Source organism: Bison bison, unplaced genomic scaffold (assembly GCF_000754665.1).
Source record: "Bison bison bison isolate TAMUID 2011002044 unplaced genomic scaffold, Bison_UMD1.0 scf7180017864499, whole genome shotgun sequence".
In the NCBI taxonomy this organism is placed as follows: domain Eukaryota; kingdom Metazoa; phylum Chordata; class Mammalia; order Artiodactyla; family Bovidae; genus Bison; species Bison bison.
The window spans coordinates 9,848,102-9,872,645 of NW_011495058.1; the positions used below are offsets into that span (position 1 = coordinate 9,848,102).

The 24,544-nt window shown below is 40.2% G+C and overlaps 1 protein-coding gene across 2 annotated transcripts in view; it reads left to right on the forward strand.

The window, feature by feature from the left end:
* VPS41 (vacuolar protein sorting 41 homolog (S. cerevisiae)) overlaps positions 1-22,164 on the forward strand; it is a 200,589-nt gene extending 178,425 nt beyond the window's left edge. For both annotated transcript variants that reach the window (XM_010829102.1, XM_010829103.1), the window contains 8 exons: positions 1,137-1,274; positions 7,297-7,351; positions 7,978-8,118; positions 9,347-9,483; positions 16,345-16,444; positions 16,832-16,876; positions 19,178-19,257; positions 19,852-22,164. In XM_010829102.1, coding sequence (XP_010827404.1) covers positions 1,137-1,274; positions 7,297-7,351; positions 7,978-8,118; positions 9,347-9,483; positions 16,345-16,444; positions 16,832-16,876; positions 19,178-19,257; positions 19,852-19,932 — 777 coding nt within the window. In that variant the 3' untranslated portion in view covers positions 19,933-22,164. The remainder of the gene's footprint in view (positions 1-1,136; positions 1,275-7,296; positions 7,352-7,977; positions 8,119-9,346; positions 9,484-16,344; positions 16,445-16,831; positions 16,877-19,177; positions 19,258-19,851) is intronic.
* Positions 22,165-24,544: the final 2,380 nt, after the last annotated feature.

Consider the following 24,544-nt stretch of genomic DNA (forward strand, 5'->3'; position numbering starts at 1 on the left):
TGAGAGTCCCTTGGACTGCAAGGAGATCCAACCAGTGCATTCTGAAGGAGATCAGCCCTGGGATTTCTTTGGAAGGAATGATGCTAAAGCTGAAACTCCAGTACTTTGGCCACCTCATGCGAAGAGTTGACTCATTGGAAAAGACTCTGATGCTGGGAGAGATTGAGGGCAGGAGGAGAAGGGAACGACAGAGGATGAGATGGCTGGATGGCGTCACTGACTGGATGGACGTGAGTCTGAGTGAACTCCGGGAGTTGGGATGGACAGGGAGGCCTGGCGTGCTGTGATTCATGGGGTCGCAAAGAGTCGGACATGACTGAGCGACTGATCTGATCTCTGAAACATTGAATATCGATTTCTGACTTCTGTGCAATATATTGATAACCTTGCTACTACTCCTAGTTGAAAGTGAATCACTCACTCCCTTGAAGGTTCATTAACTTTTTCAGACAGTCAGAAAAAGAAATCAGCTATGAAAATGGGTTCAAAACACCTGGCTCTTCTGGATTTTTTTCACTTTTTGAGGTCCCCAGTGGAGGCAGCGTTTCATGGCAAACACAGATCTCAGTAAAACTTCAGGAGAGGAGATTTAGAAAATATGAGAATTAATTTAGCAGTTTCTACTGGAGTTATTTTGAGAACATGTTCTTGCTCCATGATTCTACCCCCTTTTATATAAAGGATGAGAATTTTTACAATCTAGAAACACTCATCAAGCTTTTTACTTCTGAGGTGAAGCAGATGATGGTGGGAATATTAACAGCTCCTGTCATTAACATTTCTGCAGTGCCTCTTACAAGCCAGGTATGGTTCTGAGTGATTTACAAATGGTAACTCATTCAGTCCTCACAACTGAAGATTTTTGCCAATAAAGAAACTCAGTCACAGAGAGGTTAGTGACCTGCCCAGGGCCACGTGGTTGGTAAGAGGCAGAAACAGGTCACTCGGGGCCATCCTAGGAAGGACCAGCACCTCCTTACTCTTGCCAAGGTGTCTCCTTTCCACTTCCCCTTCACCTAGAGATTTTTCCCAAAAACTGCTTTTCCACCAGCCTGTCTGTGGCTGAAAATAGCAATGTTGAACAGGTATCACTTCCATATTTTAATATCCCTCATTTGTTCCTTTGATCTTTTTAGTATCTGCATAAGCTTTTCAAAAGAGACCACCATAAGGGACAGCGCTACCATGAGAAGCAGATCAGCCTTTATGCTGAATTCGACCGACCCAACTTGCTTCCATTTCTCCGAGACAGTATCCATTGCCCCCTTGAAAAGGTGAGTCCCAGATGCCCCAGCTCAAACGCTGCGAGGTGAGAGTTGTCATTGTTGATAAGCTCTGGGTTCTTCTAGTCTTCTGTCTCTGCTCGTCCATCCTCATTCAAGGGAAAGACTGGCTCTTCAGGCACGAGGTTTTGCCGGGCATTCTATCACAATGGGTGGTCCTATCAGATCAGATTTTGGTAAGGACCTCAAGTATCTCTAAGCCAGGTTTAACTGGGATGAAGGTCTCATCTAGGATCTAGGACTCTGTCAACCATAAAACACTGTCCAGAGTCTGATGCATTTACCAGCAAAGTCAGCCTGGGAGGGGGACATGGACCACTCAAAGCCAGAGGCAACTGCCCCAGTCAGGACTCCAAGTTGATGCATAACTTCAGTCCTGCACCCTGTGTGCTTTAAATACCCACATGATGTACTTTTCTATTTCTCTGTCACACTCAATTCCATTTTAGTTATAATGTAGTTAACTGTAGTTGTAACTACAGTTTCTAGTCTCTCCCACCATCCTATAAGTTCTTCAAGGAAAAGGAGTTTGTCTCACTGATTCTCATAAGCTCAGTAGCCAGCCACACATTAGACACTTAATGTTATTGCATGCCAGTTGAATGAATGAATAAATTGATATCTACAAGGTTCTAGTTAGGGCTGAATATGAACTAGTAAGTGTTATGAGCTTGCTGTTTCAAAATAAACTACAATACTCACCATGTGTGTACTAGAAACTGGGTGACTGAAGACCCTCAGTTTTGTTTCCATGGTTCTTCACACCATCTGCAATGCTCTCTACCATCTACACATATCTTCCTAAATTCAGATGGCCAGAGAGCAAGTACTTTCTACCATCAGCCATATGTAGCAACAAAACAAAGTATTTGACCTATAAGAGACACTTACTAAGAAGTTGACTTGACAACACACAATTTTTGTGCAATCACAGCTTTTCTAGTTGCTTCTTCAGCCCATGATGATTAACTTCAAATGTGTTGAATTTACTGTGAACCAGTTTCAGCTCAATGGATTTTCTGAATCTACAATTAAAAAAAAAATCTTGCCTGCATATTAGTTTATGAAAAACATTAACAGTTTATGTTTGGGCCCTAAGGCTTTTTCTCAAGAATAAATTTGGAAACACATCATCTTAGAAAAGCAAATGTTCCTCTCTTTTCTCACTTCTGAATCTATAATCTAGAAAAAGAGGGAGAATCTTAATCTTTGAACTGTGCCCCTGTGTTTGTGCCTCTCTTTGAAGGAAACGTGTTTCCAGGCAGACCTGGCCTTGTCCTGTTGACTCCTCAGCCAGAGCCCCACACACGAGGGTGATTAGCACCCACCCAGGCATCCTTCTTCCCCTTCACTGAACACTGTACAGAGGTTCCACGTGGATTCCAGTATGTCCGTGTCTGGAACATGCTTTCAACCCATTTGGTTTACAGTTTTCCAGTCCAGTAGTGTTCAATGGAAAGCACACTGCTCTGACCACAAAGGCAGCATCAGAAATTCTCATCTCCACACGTGATATTTCTAATACAGAGAACTCACCTGGAGCATTGTGTGGGCCCTTTGGAATTTTTCTCTCTGAGCTACTGGGAAAAATCAATTGCATATAAGAGAATTCAACACAAACCTGAGAATAATTATGTTTGAAGTAGTTTTTTTTTTTTTTTTTAAGATAACTTTCAGTGGAAAGAGAATTTGGAACAAAATGGATTTGAGATAGTAATGGTTGAAACATGTCACTATAATCAAGTCATTAGGCTTTCATGTTAAAGATCTTTGAGACATCTTTATTAGAGATTATCTCTGCTTGAGACTCCATTGGGGAAGTCTGTATATTTGCAAAAAATATACAGTCCTTGCTCAGGTACCTCAAGCCATCTTAAAGGAGATTTTCTTGACTTTAATTCATGTAGCATCTCATTCCTTTCTCCCTAGAAATAATAACTGTGCACACTGTGTTTCATCTTAGAAACAAATTCCTTTTATGTTTACCTGTAACATAGAAAAACTACTGACTCATAAAAACCTAAGTAGATTTCCCCCCAATCTAGAGCTATAAGACAGCATGCTGAGCCTTAGAACCTGAGTCTCTTAACTTTGGGTCCCATATATTTTCTGCTGTGGTAAGGAATCACTTTTTTCAGGTTTAAAAAGTTAATTAAAATAACAGCAACAGCAATAGTAATAAAGATATTCCTCAATATTGCAAGAATTGTGAGAGACATCAGTTTTTAAACTGTTCATTCTTCTGTCATTTCCAGGTGTGGTCATCAGGTTCTAGTTTTCATGTTTGCAAATCTGATTTGCTTGTGCCGAGAATAGTTAAAAGCAAAATATTAGCTTTATCATTAATACCTGAATTTATGGTCACTCTCATATCTAATTGCATTCACAAGGTGGCAGTATATATGAATCTGGAGGAATAAAGTAGGAGATGCATAGTTTATTAATGTTCCTTAAAGAAAAATAAGACTGTATAAAAGATGATGGGGTCAAGACTATGTAGAAATCATTGTAAAACTGATACAGTAGATAGGGCTGATAAAGTTTCCATTAGTTAACCCCTACATTTTTAACTGTTACTTTACATTAAATAAGGAAAGGAAAAATTTGAATATTATTTTTACATCATTTTTTACTCAATTTTTGTTATTATTCTGTCTTGTCACTTGTTTTCTGTTATTCTCCTTTTTTGCACACGTGCATGTATATATGTCCTGTTGGCTTTAAAAATCTTAGTTTAGCTACTTTTTCCTCTAGATGGAGCACTATTGCTCGGGAACATTCAAGAATCTAAAATAAGCAAACATGCTTTTATGCTTTGTGTATGTGCTCAGTTGTGTCCAACTCTTTGCGACTCCATGGACTGTAGGCTGCCAGGCTCTTCTGTCCATGGAATTTTCCAGGCAAGAATACTGGAGTGGGTTGCCATTTCCTACTCCAGAGGATCTTGACCCAGGAATCAAACCCAGGTCTCCTGCGTCTCCTGTATCATCCATGTTTCCAAGAGCAGTTTGGACGAAAGGATTAAAAATAAGAGAGCAGGGTGTTCTCAGACCCAGAAGCTGCCCTCCCACATTTCTGGTTCATCCCCATGGTGGATACTGGTCACATAGCTCTCCTACCACCGGAGAGGCCTTGAGGTTTTCGTTCTGGGCAGTCACTCAACCACCTATAATCTTACTACTATAGAAGAAATGGACAACGGATACTACGGAGCATCTCGCCACATCACTTTTTAAATTTTTGTTAGAGAATTGTTGCTTTACAATGTTGTGTCGATTTAAGCTATGCAGCAAAGTGAATCAGTTATACATATATCCCCTCTTTTTGGATTTCCTTCCCATTTAGGTCACCACAGAGTACTGAGTAGAGGTCCCTGTGCTATAAAGTAGGTTCTCATTGGTTATCTATTTGATACATAGTGTAAGTTGTATAGAAATGTCAATCCCAGTCTCCCAGTTCATCCCACCTCCTTCCCCCATTGGTGTCCATACATTTGTTCTCTACCTCTGTGTGTCTATTTCTGCTTTGCAAATAAGTTCATGTATATCATTTTTGAGATCCCACACATAAGTGTTAATACGACATTTTTTCTTTTTGACTTCATTCTGTATGACACTCCCTAGGTCCGTCTATATCTCTGCAAATGGCAGTGTCCTTCATTTTTATGACTGAGTAATATTTCATTGTATATATGTAATATACAGCCCTCTGTTGATGGACATTTGTTTCTGTGTCCTGGCTGTTGTGAATAGCTGCAGTGAACATTAGGGTGCATGTATCTTTCTGAGTTATGGTTTTCTCCAGGTATATGCCCAAGAGTGGGACTGGTGGGTCATATGGTAGCTCTATTTTTAGTTTTTGAGGAACAGCCGTACTGTTCTCCACGGTGATGGTATCAATTTACATTCCCACCAGCAGTGCAAGAGGGTTCCCTTTTCTCCACACACTTTCCAGCATTTATTGTTTGTAGATTTTTTGATGATGGCCATTTGACCAATGTGAGATGATACCTCATTGTAGTTTGATTTGCATTCCTCTAATATGAATGATGTTGAGCATCTTTCATGTGGTTGTTGGCCATCTGTATATCTTTTTTGGTGAAATGTCTGTTTCTAGCTCCCCCTCATTTTTTTGAATGGGTTGTTTTCTGATGTTGAGCTACATGAGCTGTTCGTGTATTTTGGAGATTAATACCTTGTGGGTTGCTTCATTTGCAAATATTTTCTCCCATTCTGAGGGTTGTCTTTTTGTTTTGTTTATGGTTCCCTTTGCTGTGCAAAGATTTAAGTTTAACTAGGTCCTATTTGTTTTAATTTTCATTATTACGGTTAGAGGTAGATCAGAAAAGATCTTGCTGCAATTTATATCAAAGAGTATCCTATCTTTTCCTCTAAGAGTTTTATAATGTCCAGCCTTACATTTAGGTCTTTGATCCATTTTGAGTTTATTTTTGTGTATGGTATTGGGAAGTGTTTTAATTGCATTCTTTTACATGTAACAGTCCAGTTTCCCCAGCACCACGTATTGAAGAGACTGTTTTTTCTTCATTGTATATTCTTGCCTTCTTTGTGATAGATTAGGTGACCATAGGTACATGGATTTGTCTCTGGGCTTTCTATCCTATTCCTCTGATCAATATTTCCATTTTTGTCTGCTACATAATTTTTAAAGGAATTGTGTGAATAATCAAATTAGTGGTGTTTCTTGCTCATTGTGGCCTTCAGGTTTTCTCATTTAAATGATTGTGTACCGGGTGGCTCAATGGTAAAGAATCCACGCCAGCAAGAGCCCCTGGAGAAGGGAATGGCAGCCCACTCCAGTATTCCTGCCTGGGAAATCCCATGAACAGAGGAGCCTGGTGGGCTACAGCCCATGGGGTCCCGAAAGAGTTGGACATGACTTAGTTACTAAACAACTCTAAAACATTGTCTTAGTTTCATTCCAATTCTAAAGTGTTATTTTTTTAAATGGAGTACAATTACAGTGTTTCTGCTGTACTGTAATATGAGTCAGCTATATGTATACCCGCTCCCTCTTGAGCCTCCTTCCCACCCCATCAGCACCATCCCACTCCAGGTCATCACAGAACGCCAAGCTGAGATCCCTGTGCTCTGCAGCAGCCTCCTGCTAGCTCATTTACACGATTGTGTATATACGTCAGTGCTGCTGTCCCAGTTCTTCCCACCCTCCCTTTCCCTCCTCACCCCCATGTCCACCAGTCCATTCTCTACATCTGCATCTCTGTACCTGCCCTGCAAATAGGTTAGTGTGTACAGTTTTTCTAGATTCTATATATATGCATTAATAAGATATTTTTCTCTGACTTCACTCTGTATGACAGACTCTTGGTTCATCCAGATCACTACAAATAACCAGTTTCATTCCTTTTATGGCTGAGTAGTGTTCAATTGTATGTATGTGCCACATCTTCCTTATCCATTCATCTGGTGATGGACATTCAGGTTGTTTCCATGTCTTCACTATTGTAAATAGTGCTGCATGGACATTAGGGTGCACATATCTTTTCAGTTTTCCTCCCACTTTTGACAGATCCTTGAACAGAGTTTTCTTCTAGACCCAGTAAGCCAGCAATAGAAATATTCCCACCCCAGTGTTTAATTCTTTATGCAGCAAGTATTTACTGCTCTTTACAGGGAACATACAGCTGTGAACAGTAGTCCTTTCCTGGAGCTTAGACCAGTGCCATGAAGAAACCTCAAGTAGCAGAAAGAAAGAAAGCTTTGTGGGGAAGAACCTTTGTTTCAGCATCTTGCTTTCTGCCTTTGCTCTGGAATGTTCTGCCTCAAATATGTTATCAGTTAAAATGTGTGGAGTCCAGCACCCCTCAGGGAAATCTGGACAGCTACAAAAAAACTTAAAGAGGCTTATTTACTTCTGCTTTGTTTTTAAAGGGAGGCATTGGAAAATTCTTTCAAACTTGTATGTTTAAGTGACTGTAGATATTTGTTTTTATATGATAACACATAACATTTTTACCTTGCTTTATTTGAAGGCTCTTGAGATCTGTCAACAGAGAAACTTTGTAGAAGAGACGGTTTATCTTCTCAGTAAGTAGCTTTGATTCATTTTGGTCCCCATAAGCTAGAGTGGGGTGACAACGTGATATAAATTTTCCAAGAATGGACATAGGTTTCAGACCAAAGTAACAGAGGTTAAAGCCTGTTTTATATAAGAATTTAATATTTGGAGAAGGAGACTTCATAGCTCAATAAAGAAGGTAGCATTATTTAATAAATGCTACTGAGATAATAATTAGTATTGTGTAAATCAAAATAAATTGTGGATGGGTTGACAAATTTGTTTTTTTTTCTTTTTCTGCTTTTCATCAAAAGGAAGTCAGAATCTGAGAGACCTGGTTTCAGATTCCAGATTTGCCATTTAGTAGCTATATGATCTTGGCAAGTGACTAACATGTCTGTCCTTTTTTATAAAATTGAAATATTAATAGAACTACTTCCTCAGATTATAGTGATTACAGGAAGTAATTCATGTGAAGCACTTAAGTGAATACTCAGTACAAAGTAAATACCTAGTAATTATACTAAGTTACAGTTGTCATATAAGGAAATATACTTTTTGTCATGGCTATCAAACTGTGTAAACAAAGTGAGATGTGGTTTCTCTTAAAACGTTTAATTAAATTATCCTAAACGTGTTTCTCACATTGTTCTAGGCCGAATGGGTAACAGCCGAAGTGCCCTGAAGATGATCATGGAGGAATTGCATGATGTTGATAAAGCAATTGAATTTGCCAAGGAGCAGGACGATGCAGAACTCTGGGAAGATCTGATTTTATATTCCATCGACAAACCACGTAAGTAGAAAACCCATCTGCCTTCATAACTTCTTTCTCTCCATTTAGCCAGTTGTGTCTAGAGTAAGAATCATCTCAAGATGCACTGAGTTAAAAATATGGTGAAGTATCTATAATAAAAATAGGTCATGTATATAGTAAAGATTTCCCAAACTCTCCCTATACAGGGAAGTCTAGAGCCTTAATAATTCACGTTAGCTAGCTGAACTTGATAAAGAACAAGTGATTGACATGATATCAACTCTGCTCCCATGAAGCATAGTTTTACCTACTGCACCCAAATGAAATAAAAGATTCTGGTTTTGTTTGTACACAGTGGGCATTTATTTTGAAAGTGTATAGTCTAGCCCTTATCAGTTCTCTTTATGGAAACCCATAACCATTACTGGACATGGACTATATTTGGAGGTTTGCTACGTAGCATCGAGCCTCTCTCTCCTGCCTTGTTTTATCAGTGCAGCACTAGGAGTGTCTGTTTGCTGCCTCTCCTTGACCATCTGCTTGGGTCTCCCATTTTGGAAGGAAACAAATGAAAGTCCTCTTTTAAAGATATAGATATGATTCAGAAACTAGCAGTCATGGTTTAAAATCTCTCCCTTCCCCCTTTTTATTTTTTGGTCAGAAGGCTTATCTATTTCAAGATTTTCAAGTTCTAGAAACCACTGTTACAGTTTTTTTTTTTCTGAGATACAAGAGGGTGTTATTCAGGTTCATTACAGATTAAGGTACTTCGAGAATCTAGTTTAGCATAATAGAGTAGCAGTTCAAGGATCCTACAGGAGGTAGAGTGGTAATGAAGCACGCTTAGAACCTGGGCCTACCCTGGCTTTGATTTGGGGTTCAAAAATTGCTAGTTGTGTGATCCTGGACGAATTCATTAACCATCCTGTTTTTTCCTTTTCCATAAAATGGGAACAAAAAACATTGCCACCTTGCAGAATATTGGAGAAAAGTATATGATAACTGCACCATAGTATATTCTCAATAAATATTAGTCACTTCTCTTTGACATCACAAACTGTGTTCTGAAGTAATCATTTGTTCTCCAATTCATTTTCTTTTTAAATCTCTTCTCATTTAGCTGCTTCTTTGAGAAAAGTAAAGAAAATTAGTTCTTGGGAAGAGTTAGAAGTTCAGATGGTTTTGACACTTACTAAAAGGAAATAACTTTTTGCCTAAAATTACATCCATTCCATTGCTTATATGTTGTCTTCTGTGGTATCCATAGCATTTATCACCGGCTTGTTAAACAACATTGGCACTCATGTTGACCCGATTCTACTAATTCACCGTATTAAGGAAGGAATGGAGATTCCTAATTTGAGAGACTCCTTAGTTAAAATTCTACAAGACTACAATTTACAAGTAAGTATCCTTTCTTGAATAAGTGGACATTGCTGAGTAAATTGACTGACTACATTTCTAGGGTTTATTGTGGACATCCATTCAATTTGATAGTCACATTGTACTTAGGCCCAGATATTTGGAATATTTTTCAAATAAAGAAGCTACAAATAGCACCCTTTAAGGAAGCATACATATTTTTTATCCATCCCCCGATTTTCTCTCCTTGTGAGCAGGCATTCTCACATTTATAGAGTAAACTTAGCATGGCCTTGGAGCGTGTGGGGGAGTGTTACAGTGGCTTTTAGATCAGACCACCTGAACCATTTTGAAGTAGAATGAGCCTGTGTCCATTTGGAGAAATGAAAAAAAAAAAAAACAAAAACCAACTTTTTGTTTTCCTTGAAGCCACTCAGTATCGTATTGCCTGAAAGATTTTAAAATACAGAATTTTGTTTTACCTTTTGTCTGTTTTTCTAGAGTATTACAAGTTTAGTACCCTTAATAATTCAAAATTTGTGATAAGAGCCGTAGAACTCATTATCTTTATATAAATAATTAACATGCCAATCACAGAGCATCCTGATCTTTTCCTTAAAATAGCCTCTAGCAGTGACTGTATTTCGGAATGCTAGTAGCGTCCAGAGAACTTGAAACTATTTAAAGCACATTTCTTGAAAAATTCAGACTGTTCTTTCTCTAGCTCGTTTGGAAATGAGTTTTTGGTTAAATGGGGATGAAATTGCTTTCCTGGAGACAGAGATTTTGCAGGTGGAGCCAAAAGACAGGGTTGTGGGGAGAGAAGTGGTCTCCAGGGTAGGAAAGGGGGAGCGCATGATGAGGATTTGCGCAGCACCCGCTGAACTTGGAGTTCAGGTCAGAGACTGGGTGAAAAGCAGAAGAAAATGAGGAAGATCAGTGGTATCAAAAGAAAAATAAGAAATGCCAAGGACTGACAGAGCTGGAGGGCCAGGAGCCTGTGGCCAGGGAGGAAGATATTGTTAAACGTTTCCAAAGGAGTCTTTGTGACCGCGTTCAGAAAGTACAGTGATGGGAGAGGTCATGGGAGTGGAATTAGTCAAGAAACTGTGAGGGTCGGAGTTGTCTGGTGGGCCCTGAGCTGTGAGCCAGGGTCCAACTTTCTCCTCAAACTAGGAGTTAACATCCAATTAAGCTGACTGGCCTTACTGGATAACTCAGCTTTAAGGAGAAGAGGTTTTCTTGAGGGCGGATGTGACAAAACTAAAATCCTTGGCTTAGAAGGCTTGTGGGAAGTTGGCATCATGGGAGAGAAACGAGTACTTGGTTTAGGAAAGTAGGAAAACAATCTCTTCTGCAGAAACCTTCCAGAGAAATAAGCATTTGTTTCCAGTGGAATTTGGAGGCCTGTGGGTGACCCAGAGAAAGATTGCTGGAGGAAGGAGAAAGGCCAGGAAGGAAAGGGAAATGTAGGAAGGGGTTACTAGGTGAGGAGAGGTGACAAGGAGGGGTTTGTGCTTTGTGCAGCTCTCAAGGGATGCAGAAGAACCGTCCAGACCGGAAATGAGTCACTTCATCCTGAAGCATGAATTTGGCGTTAGGGAGAGCAGTTCCAGTGTCAGACCCTGTAAAGCCCTGGACGTGAGTGAGCTTGACAATGATCTGTAGCTCCTCGGCTCTCAACACCCCGGGTCTGCCTGGAAGTTGCAAATTCCAGCTTGTCAAGAAGTCATTTAAGTGTCTCTACACCTCTGCCCCAAGAAAGGTGACCAAATAATTGCCCCTTTTGTCCTCCAGCTCTCCTGCATGAAGCCTAGCCTCTCAGTTGAAAATTATGCATTACTTTTTTCTCAGCCTCTACAGTACCTCCAAAAACACCTAATAGATCCCTCTTCCTAGGCTCTCTCCAGAGAACCAAGCTCAGGGGCACTGCTAGGTCTCACTGCTCATTAATGTTTTATGAATATATTTGCATAGTTCTGAATCAGCCAGGAATAAAAATTATTAGGTGCAAAGTGAATTCCGTCTAAAAAATTAGCCTCTAATCAGCTGCTAAGTCAATATTTTATCCTTTTCATTTTTAAGTGAGAGCTTTTCCTTAAGATGTGTAAGTGTGCAGCCCCTGGTGTATTAAAGAGGCTGGGAGTTACTTTGGCCGGGGGTCCAAGGTAGCCTGTAATACCCCAACCATGGGGAGGGGCTTCTGGGACAGAATGGGAGGGACTCATGGAGAAAGGGGCAGGGTCTGTGGAAACGGCTGCATCTGTAGTCTTCTCTGGACCTCAGACATCTCCTTGGAGGATGCACAGAGAAAATGCTCTATTGGGACAGGTTGTTCAGAGTTCCAGGAGGTACTTCCTGCTTATATATGAAAAGTTTAGAATTATTTTCTATGAAAAAGGCTGCTAAGTCACTTTGGTCGTGTCCGACTCTGTGCGACCCTGTAGACTGCAGCCCACCAGGCTCCCCCATCCCTGGAGTTCTCCAGGCAAGAACACTGGAGTGGGTTGCCATTTCCTTCTCCAATGAAAAAGGCTACTTCTTTTCATTAATGACTTTTTATTTTCTTTCCCTGACAACCTACTGGGGATCACTATAAAAAAATTTTGAATCTATTTATAGAGCAGTCTGAATTTTCTAGAAAGGTTTCGCATACTTTTAAAATTCTGTCTAGTCTTTTTTGTTGTTGTTTCATAAAACTATGGTTGATTTTTACATGTTTTAACAGGCTAAAAGATTTCAACTCTGACAATGACGTCCAAAAAATTTAGGGGAAATTTTGCAGGTCCATGAATCAGCAAGAATCTGGACCCTGTTATGCCTGGGGGCAGGGAGTTGGGTGACCTTGGGAGACATTAAGAACCATTCAGTAAAATGTAGGAAACTGTGGTCAAGTGTTAGACACAGGTTATCACAGGGCTTCTCAGCACCTTTTTTGCTGATTTGCATTGGTAATCTAAGCCTCAGATTTATAATTCAGTGGACAGAATTTTACAACTTACTTGGTACTGAAAGTGCTTTAGGGGAGGACTCCTCAAGTGAATTGCTGTTTGGAAAGAGAAAAGTTAGAAAGTTGGGGGGAAAAAACTGAACATCACTTTTGGTTTTAAAATTTCATGTTTTCTAAGATGCAACAACTTTTCTCAGTATCATGTCTAATTCCATCTAAATGGAATTAGAAGCTGACAGATAAGCTTCAACTGTCTATGACATCATTAATGTTAAAGAAATAATTAACCACATTATCGATGTTTAACTTTTTTTTTACACGTTTGTATACTTTGTTATATTGTTAGCATGTCAGTTCAATAGAATTTCAAAGCTTCCTGAAGTAAGATAAAAGTAGCCCTTATCATACTTCGTAAACTTAAAATGTTTCTAGGTCTGATTTCAAGGACAAATAGCATTTGTTTTGATATTAGTTACTTACAAAACAATATATAATGATATTTCCATTTTTACAAGAAACCGCAATTTCCAAATTTTTATGCTGTGTTTTATATTTGTAAAAAATTTTATTTCTTGTATTTAGTGGGTTGGCCAAAAAGTTTGTTCAGTTCTTCTGTAAGATGTTATGGAAAAATCTCAACAACTTTTTTGGCCAACCCAATATTTAGCATTTATATCCACTTCTCTTGCCCTTCTTTTTTTTTTTTTAGAGTTTATTTAGAATTCTTAAGCGTCCTAGCACCTTTGCTTTTAAACACTTGACAGTCATTTATCTTTACAATGGTCCTTAAGGAACTCTCATCTCTATTTTATTTATAAGAAAACTTGCATTTCAGAAAGTTTTGACTTACCAGTCTGGGAAGGTGATGAACTGGATTTGGACCCAGACCTTCTGACTAAATCTTCTGTAGTCCTCACTGGTTGTCCCATTGGTCCCTGGAGATGCAGTCATTATACGGGCAGGTTGCCGCAGGAATATATAGGATTGGCCTAGAAGATGAACCGGTAGCCTATTGTCTTTAAAGAGCTGTGCGCATGATGTTTGCAGACCCAGACTCTAGTCCCAGCTTTGCCATTAAGTCTGTTGACCTTTGGGAGGGGCCCGTAAACTTTCTGGATGTCAATTTTCCCATTAGGTTAAATCAATACTTGTTAAGCCTGGCTGTACACCAGAATATTCTGAATTTTTTAAAGAAAATTACTTAGTTTCTGGTACCACCCCAGATCTGTGGGAGAAGAACAGGGAGCAGATCCTTATACCACCCTGGTGTTTCTTAAACACTCAGCATTGTATTGGATTCTGCATTGACATTTAAGAGCCTAGAGATTAGAAGGGCTCTAAAGAATTTCTATCAAATTTTCAAGAGGGTCCTTTCATAAACATGTCTTTCTATAGCAAATGCAGCTGCATAGCATTGATGTAACATTTCTGTGGAAATCATCCATAATACTTATTTTGGAGTCTGTAATAAAGTAGCTTAGATTTTTTTCCATATAACTTTTTTACACTTGATCTTAGCCAAAATGCCAAGAAGCGATCAGTATATGTTTTTTAATGCTGTATGTTTGATTGCTTGTAGACATATTGATTTAAATATTTTGAGTGCCTACTGTGTTAGATCCCACCTGGATAGGTACTCACAGAGCCTCCACATATTATCTCACGGACCAGGAAGTGAGCAGAATGCAGCCCTTTGCTCGAGCAGCTCTTGAGCTGAATGAATATTCCTAGGAGAAGCAAAAAGCTTTAACACTTCCATTTAAATTTCACACATGTACACACACAGTTAAATAAATAAATGACTCCAGACATCTGTTTATCCAAGTTCTTTCCCCATATTTACTTTTTCTGTAATCTCCTGTAGAGGCCTCCCAGGTTGGTAAAGAATCCACCTGCCAATACAGGAGACACAGGTTTGATCCTGGGTCAGGAAGATCCCTTGGAGGAGGAAATGGCAACCCACTCCAGTATTCTTGCCTGGAAAATTCCATGGACTGATGGGCTACAGACCACAGGGTCACCAAGTCAAACACCACTGAGCACACATGTACACAGTCCCCTTTGCCTTTATCATTTCCTCATAGGTCTCTACTTTGAAATCCAGAGACAAATGAAGAGGAAACAGTGGCTGCTTTCTTACTTTTTCTTGGTCTCACATGGGTTTCAACTCACCGTATATAAGCTCGTAATTTCTTCTAAGAGATAGTTTTTAATATTCTTGAAAATAAAAGTTATATAAACATTTAAGATAAAATCTATTTTTTCCTTTAAAATTATTTATGTTTGGCCTCATCACATAGGTGCTTATGACAACCAACTATAGCTTCTCTAATCACTTAGTTACATGGATACTTTATATCATTTTTTCAACTCCAACCTGAGAACTTGAGTCTTTCTGTCTTATTTCTCTGCAGTTCATCTTTGATAATAAACCTGACAAAAGGCAAAGCTTTTTTCAAATAGAATTTAAATGCCATTGCGTTGTGATTTAAATGGTGGGTTAGACAGTGGGTAAAATGGTTTCCCAGCCTAGCTCTGGTCTCATATCAGGGGTTTATGAAGCCAGGTGACTATCTCATGTGCCATGCTGACGATAAGCACTACAGTACAAACAAGACAGTGTCAGCAAAAAGTCCAACATTCAAAGAGTCTTTTAAAATAGAAATTTCAGAAACTTGGCAGCCTTGTATGACGTTTTTTTCCCATGGCAGCTCTTTCTAATGAACCATAATAACCTTGCTGATGTACACTCTTCATTCTCCTGTATAAAAGGTGAGCCTGGTGCTTTGCTTTTGGTTGGGATCGTTATCAATGATGATTAACTGCAGAGAAATAAGGAAAAATAGGGAGAATCTAAAGTTTGTTGTTAGTTTTCAACAGCTACTTCATAAATACATTCTTAATTAATCTTACAGTAGAACAAAGTATGCTTGTAACGATTATAGAAACTGCAACTGACTTTGAAACATTTTACTTTTGATTGACACTATTTGTGTTAAGCTTTTATTTTAGTATTAGAGCAGCTAGATATGTTTGGTAATAAGTTATTTTTAAAAAAGTTTACCAACATCAGTATTTTTTAGATCTTTTCTACTATATTTTTCTCTTCTTTCTGTATGCTTTCGTGACATCTGTTAAAGTTTGTTTTCTTAAATGAATCTGAAAAATTCAATTTCCAGCAGCATTTTGAAGAATAAAACTGCATAGGCAATTTCTCAACGTAGAAACAGTAAAGTCATGTAGTTTCCTCTTCATCAACTCTCGAAATGGTGGGTGCAGAACTTTGGGCATCACTTCTGTTTCCGTGGCTCTTTGCCCTCATACAATGAGGGGGAAGCCCTTGGGCTGCATGCACCCAGCACCGGTGCTCCTTGGGATTGAGAGGAAGACGTGTTATCACAGCCGATCCGGGATGGAGGACCACAGTTGGCCGCTTCCAGTTTCCTTCCCTGATGGCACGAATTGAAACTGTGTGAAAGGAGAACAGCCACAGAGGTTTCAGAATCGAGAGTGACTTTGATGTGAAGAAGGGCAGGATGCTGCTGTGTCATGACCCAGAGCTGGGCAGCAGGGAGGCGGCGATGTCTCCATCGTGTGAATTTGCATGGAGCCCCACGGAACCATGTGTGCTCAGACCCATTGGGCCAGAAGAAGACGACATGGATGCTGCACCAGAGCCTCCCAGAAGGCCTTGAATGTTTTCCTCTTTGAAAAGCAGCGAGTTCTAGTGAAAAACAACATCTGGCTTAAGCATACCTCACACAGCTTCTCCCAATTTCCAACACAATACCTACCCTCCAAACCCAAAATGGAAGCTCACAGTGTGGCCAGAAGAACTGGTTTACAAGGGAAAGGAACCATCTGTCCCTGACCCCACATGAGAGCAGTAAGAGGATTCTTCCCCATATTTGAATCTTTTTAAGGTGGTTTTTCTTTTATGTTGTGTGCATTAGATTCTGCTTCGTGAAGGCTGTAAGAAGATTCTCGTAGCCGACTCACTGTCCTTACTCAAGAAGATGCACCGAACTCAAATGAAAGGCATTCTGGTTGATGGTGAGTAAAATGGAAAGAATCATATTGGAACTACATGCCTCGCTTTCAGACAGGACAAAGAGAAACACTGTATAATCCCAAGTGCAGAGTAAGTCCCCTACATATGTTCCAAGAGCACATTCGTAAATCCAACAAAGTTAGCTGAGGTATCAACTAACATAATCGGCTGTGTAGTACTGTACTATAATAGGTTTATAATGCTTTTTCACACAAATCATACATAACCACCAAACCCAAAAGTAGACATTTTAAATCTTACAGTAAATTACCTTGAAAAGTACAGTAGTGCGGTACAACAGCTGGCATCCAGGGGCATGTTTGCATCTCTGAAAGCTCGAAACTTGAAGGTTCGTACGTAGGGGACTTACTGTGTGCGTTTCCTTGCAGAGGAGAACATCTGTGAGTCCTGCCTTTCCCCTATTCTTCCATCAGGTAAGATGGTTGGGTGGAGGAAAAAAAATCCCAGTTATGTGTTAATGATGAGCAGAGTTAAAGTTTTGAAGTTAGCAAATTACATTTTATAAAACTTTTGGGGTAATTCAGTCTAGAGAAGAATTTCAGCCATATCCCTACTCAGTTGCATGCTGGGGTTGCCAATTCCTTAGGGGTAAGGTTCCCAAGTTTTAGAGTGAGTCTGCATCTGTGGGTAGGCTTGTTAAAACTGAGATTGCTGGTCCCACCCTCTGTAGGGGGTGATTCAATAGTTCAGGGTGGGACCCAAAAATCTGTATTTCTAACAAGTTCCCATGTGATGTGGATGCTACTGGTTCAGGGGCCAGTCTTTAAGAACCACTGCCTTAATATAAAACAAAACAAAATGAAAACTTACCATCTACTTGTTTAGATTCCACGGTAGAAGAACCATATGTATACTTGGGGAAAAAAATTACAGGTAGCTTTCACTTTTCTTTAAACTTTTCATTGCTGTGTGGCTTTAGGCACCCGAGTTATCTCATATGTATTTCAACGGAAACGGATACTCACCTTTTAATTGGAAACTGTGGTTCCTTAAAAGATGTGCACGTTTGTTTATTTGTATGTAGATATATATATCTATCACCAACTACAATCAAAGCATTTTAGGGACTTCACTGGCGGTCCAGTGGCTAAGACTGTGCTCCCAATGCAGGGGGCCCAGGTTCAAACCCTGATATGCCACAGCTAAGACCTGGCACAGCCAAATAAATTTTTTTTTTTTTAAAAAGCATTTTACATACGACTCACTTAGGATGTGTTGGGCTTCCCTGGTGGCTCAGATAGTAAGGAATCCGCAATCCGCCTGCAGTGCAAGAAACCCAAGTTTGATTCCTGGGTCAGGAAGATCCCATGGAGAAGGAAATGGCAACCCACTCCAGTATTCTTGCCTGGAGGATTCCATGGACAGAGGAGGCTGACGGGCTACAAAATATGGAGTTCCAAAGAGTTGGACATGACTGAGCAAATAACACACAGGATGTGAAAAGAGAGGTTTCCATATTTTGAAGTAGAAATTAAAGCAGTTTTTGACATGCTAAGAAAATGCTTCATATGTGTAAATTCAACATGGAGAAGCACTACAAGACCTAGTTTGTGTAGCATTTACTTTGCTTTGAGGGATTATTTAATAGGGCAGGAGCACGGGAAGTCATTCCACTTGGTGTCTTCTGGAGAGGTTTGGATTTTAAGTGCTTATGTTAAAAATTGCAGTGGGTTATACACAGATCCAGGGCTTCCCAGGTGGGGCTAGTGGTAAAGAATCCACTTGCTGATGAACGAAACATAATGAGACGTGGGTTCAATCCCGGGGTTGGGAAAATGCCCTGGACCAGGGCATGGCAGTCCACTCCAGTATTCTTGCCTGGAGAATCCCATGGACAGAGGAGCCTGGCGGGCTACAGTCCATAGTGTTGCACAGAGTCAGACACCACTGAAGCGACTTGGCACGCATACATACATATATCCATTCTTTTTCATGTTCTTTTCCATTGTGGATTACCCTGGGATAGTGACTGTAGTTCCCTGTGCTACACAGTATGATCTTGTTTGCTGTAGAGCAGAAATTAATACAACACTGTAAATCCACTATAATAAAAAATAGAAAAAAAAACTGTAGTGGGTGTAGGAAAAGCAGAGAGCTTTTGTAGTGTTTTAGTCCATGTTTTAACGGAAGGAAGCCACGTGCACCTGCACAGTATAGTCAGATTTCTAATTTAATGTGTTAAAGGTTAAATCTTACTGGAACTCAGCTGGCTACACGGAGCAGGAGCAGATGAGGTGCAGTGCCCAAGCGGACTTACAGCACAGGGCAAGGTCACACCAAGGATGTTAGCCCAGCTCTGCCCTGAAGTCAGTGAAGGGTCTCGGCAAACGCAGACACTTTCAGGCAGAAAGCATCCGTACAAACCACAGAATCCACTTCAGTATGTGGTGTGTCACGATTGTGTACACAGGACTGGGGGAGGGAGAACCTTGTACAGTCACATACACATGCTGATTTTTTTTTTTTTTTAAACAACAAATGCTGTTGCCTTGCCATGAAATCATCCCCAGTGTGTAGCTGCAGTAACTGATTGGGAAGCCAGGCAGCTAACCGGGGACCCCAGAGCAACAGGACTCATGCCTGCCCTGTGTTCAGCCACGCCGCCTGGCTGGGATGCGATTGTAAATTAGCAATCCTCCCAGGGCAGCTTCTGGCTGGAAAATGAAACTGCTGTTGCCCTGAGCTCTTCTCTCTTCCCTGCCCTCTCCCCCTAGACGCAGCAAAGCCCTTCAGCATGGTGGTCTTCCACTGCCGGCATATGTTCCACAAGGAGTGCCTGCCCGTGCCCAGCATGGTGAGTGGGTGGCTTGGCCACCACCAACTTGAAAGCAATTGGTGCAGCCAGAGGGGTGTGCTCAAAATGATAACCATCCTCTTATGACATCCTCTGGTTCAAAGTTATAACCTTCATCTGTGTCTCACAGTTTGTCACATGAGAAAAAGTGATGAGCCTGTTTCTCAAACGTAAAACTGCTTAGTACACAATACTAAACATTATAAAAGCATACTCGTGTATGTAAATTTGTTCAGATAAAATCGATGACTGTTGGGCTCCAGAGATGTGAACTACAGGGAGAACCATATTTTACTGTGTCTGACTTTCTCACCCTGATTTCTGTATCACAACACTACTGTTTTTTCAGTGTCAAGGCGGGTTCCCCGGGGTGCCCCTCGGTAACATTAGGCTCGTCTTTCTGTGGGGCGTCCTTTGAGTCCCAGAACAACAGCTGGTCTATACAGAATCCCGTGTGAACCAGCTCTACCCTCTGGGGAAAGGAGCTACATCGCATGGCCTCCTCCCCATCCTCCACCAGTGCATCCTATCTGGATATGATAGTAGAAGGAGATGATCTTTTTAAAATTCTGCATTTTTACTTGCGTTTTTTAGACCTCTCCTGCGCAGTTCTGTAACATCTGCAGTGCGAAGCACCGGGGACCAGGAAGTGCCATTTTGGAGATGAAAAAATAGCTTGGTTCTGTTTGTCAGCCTCTTCCTCGCCACTCTTTGAGGACTGCTTTTGCAGCAACAGAAGCTTTTGTTGACACCAGTGCTGTTACGAGATTCGTACATGTTTAGATTATGCTTAAGAAGTGCTTCTGCATCTTCTTCTACTAGATGTTTCTCTTTGCAGTTGATAAAGAAGTTAGGGCTTTCCCCAGCCATACCTTGAAAGATGTGCGTTCACGGTCAGTATTTTATCGTTTATTTGTTTGACCCATTATTTAGGAAGAGAAACTGAAGTCTTGGAGTTGGAAGTGACATTTCAGTAAAACTGTCCAGCCATAACATGGACTGCTGAGAGTTGTCCCAGATGGCTGAGTGCCGTACCACTGAGGCTGTCAGGCAGCACCTTGGACCTTGTTTTCATATCCTCTGCCAGCAGCCAGTCTCAGATTCTGGGTTTGGCTTTTTTTTTTTTTTTTCAGTATGTCATCAACTGTGCTTACCTTCCTAATTGGCATTGAATGAAACATTGTGCGTATTGTCATTGACTATGTGATGTCTGGGAATAACAAGAGCAGCCTGATGCCATGCAGTTTCATGTTGACTGATGACATGTTCTCTGTGTCCTAAGGACCAGCAGTGTCTGCCCTGGCAGGCACTCAGCGTTTGCTGATTGAATAAATGTCAGCTCTTCCCACTGTGAAAGACTCACTTTTACTGGGTTGTACAACTTTAATCAAGCACTCTGGCACCCTCATAAGGAATGGAAGAGAGTTTCAGCACCTAGAGTGTGAGGGAGTGGGGGTGGGTGTCGCTAGCAGGGAGGATAGGAGTGATGCTGTGGAATCAGAGAGACATGCTCAGGAGAAAGGCTGCTGTTACTGGAGGATGGGCATGACAATGTTTCCTGTAGCCTCCTTTGCCCTTGTAGAACATAGCATAAAACAAAGGGAGAGAATTCAAACTTGTGCCTACGTCTCATAGTTACTGGTTTCGTTTCCTTGGGCTACATTGCCATCCTCTAACCAGTGAAAAACACATATTCACTGTCCCTGCTCTCTTTGTCCCAAAAAAGGGAATAAATGCAGCTTTCTGTGTCTGCCTTTTTGGGGAGAGGATGGGATGCTAATGCCTACCAAGCACATACCAAATACTGAACTTGGTACAGTCGTTCCCGTGAGCAGCATCTCATTTCATTCTTATAGGACTCCCAAGACTACCTCCTTACCCCAAGAAGAAGATATTATATCCCCAGGTTTACCAGCAGAGAAATCAAAGTGCAGAGATGTTATCACAAAGATGACTCTCTCACTTCAGAGCTGGGCTCTGCTTTAAGAAATCACATGGCCAAGTTCAGAGGAAATGCACAGTACATCTTTTTGCACTAGAATTAAAAAGAATATTAAGTAGAAGACAACAGACTTCTCTGGTTAGTCGTAAATATTTAGAACTAGAAAGTGTTAGAGGTTACTGTCAACCCTCTCAGTATTTCCATATTCCAAGACTAGGGATATCTCTGCTACAGTGCTAGGTTTTACTTTTAACCAGAGAAACTCTGCCTTCACAAAAAAAAACCTTACAAGTGATCCCAATTTGAAACATAGCTGAAAAGCAAAGCTACTCCACTTATATTTGAGAAGAATATAGTTGCTGACTTCAAATTTCATGTCCTTTCCTTAAAAGGTTTCCTTAGTGTGAAACCACTAAGCTCAAAGTTATTTTGTGGTAACAGTTTTATTTTTCTTTTGTCTTTAGCCAAAAAGACTTTATACTAGTTTAATTATGTCCATCTTTGAAAATTTTTGAGGCATTCTTAATAAAAATGTAATTGGTTGTTCTAGTGCTAAATGATCTGTATTTAATATTATGAAAACAAAAAATTGAGCAATCATGTTTATACTAGTTTAAATATGTCTGAGAATTTCTGAAACAGTCTCAATAGCTTTTAATTTGGTGGTTCTATTGCTATAATACATATATTTAATATATGAAAACAAACATCGAGCATCCATATCATGTCAGCAACTGATAAAAGCACTTTGCATGTATTATCATTCATATGAACCATATGAGATAGGCATTTATCATTATCATCAGTTTACAAATGGGGAAGCTGGGCACATTTTAAAGTTTAAACTTTAAAGTTTAAACAATTTGTCTTAAGGTCAAGGAGCAGGCAGGGGGTAGAGCTGGAAGTCAAACCCATGCAGTCACCCTTCAGAGCCCCATGATCTTCACCAGTACCTATTTGATCTTTTTTAAAAAAAAAAAAAGTATTTGACCTGTTTTAGTCAGTGTATAGAAAACAAAATCTGCTATAGGAGCAGAAACAGATTTATCATGAAGTATGGAATAGCTTCCAGAACCACCGAGAAGCTGAAGAAACAGACAGGAGGCAGACCTTCCAGGAATGCCTCACCCGGCCCCCCAGAACTGGCTGCCAGGGCCCTCACACCCAATCCACCTCCGTAAGGGGATGAGCTGCACAGAGCAGTGCAGATCGTTCTTTTCAAGTAAATTTTCTATAAGTAAAAGTATACACATTTCTCAGTGTCTTTTCAAGTTCACTCTGAGTAGCACTAAATAAGGAATGTTATGTATGTACCTATTTGTGCAAAGAGACATTTCTGTGTGCTAAATATCATACCACTTGAACCTGATTATCAGGACTTGGGCTCGATAAATTTTAATCAAGACTAATTTTGATACAAAACAGTAACTTTGACTTCACAAACACTCCTGAGTGTCCTTTTATAAAATCTAGAAAGAAATGCCCATCTCCTGCAATGCAGGTTTAGGGCTAATGAGAAGCAGTGTGATGTTAGTAGTGAAGGTAATGCAGGAGAGAGAAAGAAACACTCAACCTCCAGAAGCAGGAACCCCAGAGGGAGCCAGTCCCCAGGCCGTTCTGTACATTCACCCAGAACAATGGTGCTGAAATAAAAACATGGTCACGTCATTTCTCTAAAGCATCTAATGCCTCATCTGGGCCTTGGCTGACCTCTGTCCACACTGGCATTGGTGGAGATGCCATCATTCCCATAGCCTTCTATCACCTGCATCTGTTGCCAGCATCTCTTGTGATGTGTGCAGAGCCAGCTGATCTCTGGTCCTTGGACCTTGAATTGACCCTGCTCTCCTGACCACCACAGCTCTCCCAGCCCCCAACACATCTGTCTACCTTGTGACTCTGGAAAATTCATTCAACTTAGCCACTGAGGTAGTCTTTCTTTGTTGTTTCCGCACCACACCCAAGAGAGGGGGTAGGTGGCAGGAGGGTGAGAAGATTGGGCATTCAGTTTGCAAGACTCACTCCCTCTAAAAGAAAACAGTGAATAAATGCAAAAGAAACAAAAGAGACCATAGCAAAAATCAAGAAAGCCAAAAGTTGGTTCTTTGAGAGGATAAATAAAATTGACAAACCATTAGCCAGACTCATCAAGAACCAAAGGGAGAAAACTCAAATCAATAAAATTAGAAATGAAATGGAGAGATCACAACAGGCAACACAGAAGTACAAAGGATCATAAGAGACTACTATCAGCAACTATATGCCAATAAAATGGACAACTTGGAAGAAATGGACAAATTCTTAGAAAAGTACAACTTTCCAAAACTGAACCAGGAAGAAATAGAAAATCTTAACAGATCCATAACAAGCACAGAAATTGAAACTGTAATCAGAAATCTTCCAGCAGACAAAAGCCCAGGTCCAGACGGCTTCACAGCTGAATTCTACCAAGAATTTAGAGAAGAGCTAATACCTATCCTACTCAAACTCTTCCAAAAATTGCAGAGGAAAGTAAACTTCCAAACTCATTCTATGAGGCCACCATCACCCTAATACCAAAACCTGACAAAGATGCCACAAAAAAAGAAAACTATAGGCCAATATCACTGATGAACATAGATGCAAAAATCCTTAACAAAATTCTAGCAATCAGAATCCAACAACACAGTAAAAAGATCATACATCTTGACCAATTGGGCTTTATCCCAGGGATGCAAGGATTCTTCAATATCCACAAATCAATGTAGTATACCACATTAACAAATTGAAAAATAAAAGTCATATGATTATCTCAATAGATGCAGAGAAAGCCTTTTGACAAAATTCAACATCCGTTTATGATAAAAACCCTCCAGAAAGCAGGAATAGAAGGAACATACCTCAACATAATACAAGCTATATATGACAAACCCACAGCAAACATCCTCAATGGTGAAAAATTGAAAGCATTTCCCCTAAAGTCAGGAACAAGACAAGGGTGCCCACTCTCATCACTACTATTCAACATAGTTTTGGAAGTTTTGGCCACAGCAATCAGAGCAGACAAAGAAATAAAAGGAATCCAAATTGGAAAAGAAGAAGTAAAACTCTCACTGTTTGCAGATGACATGATCCTCTACATAGAAAACCCTAAAGACTCCACCAGAAAATTACTAGAGCTAATCAATGAATATAGCAAAGTTGCAAGATATAACATCAACACACAGAAATCCCTTGGATACCTATACACTAATAATGAGAAAATAGAAATTAAGGAAACAATTCCATTCACCATTGCAATGAAAAGAATAAAATACTTAGGAATATATCTACCTAAACACTGGGACAACCCAGAGGGATGGTATG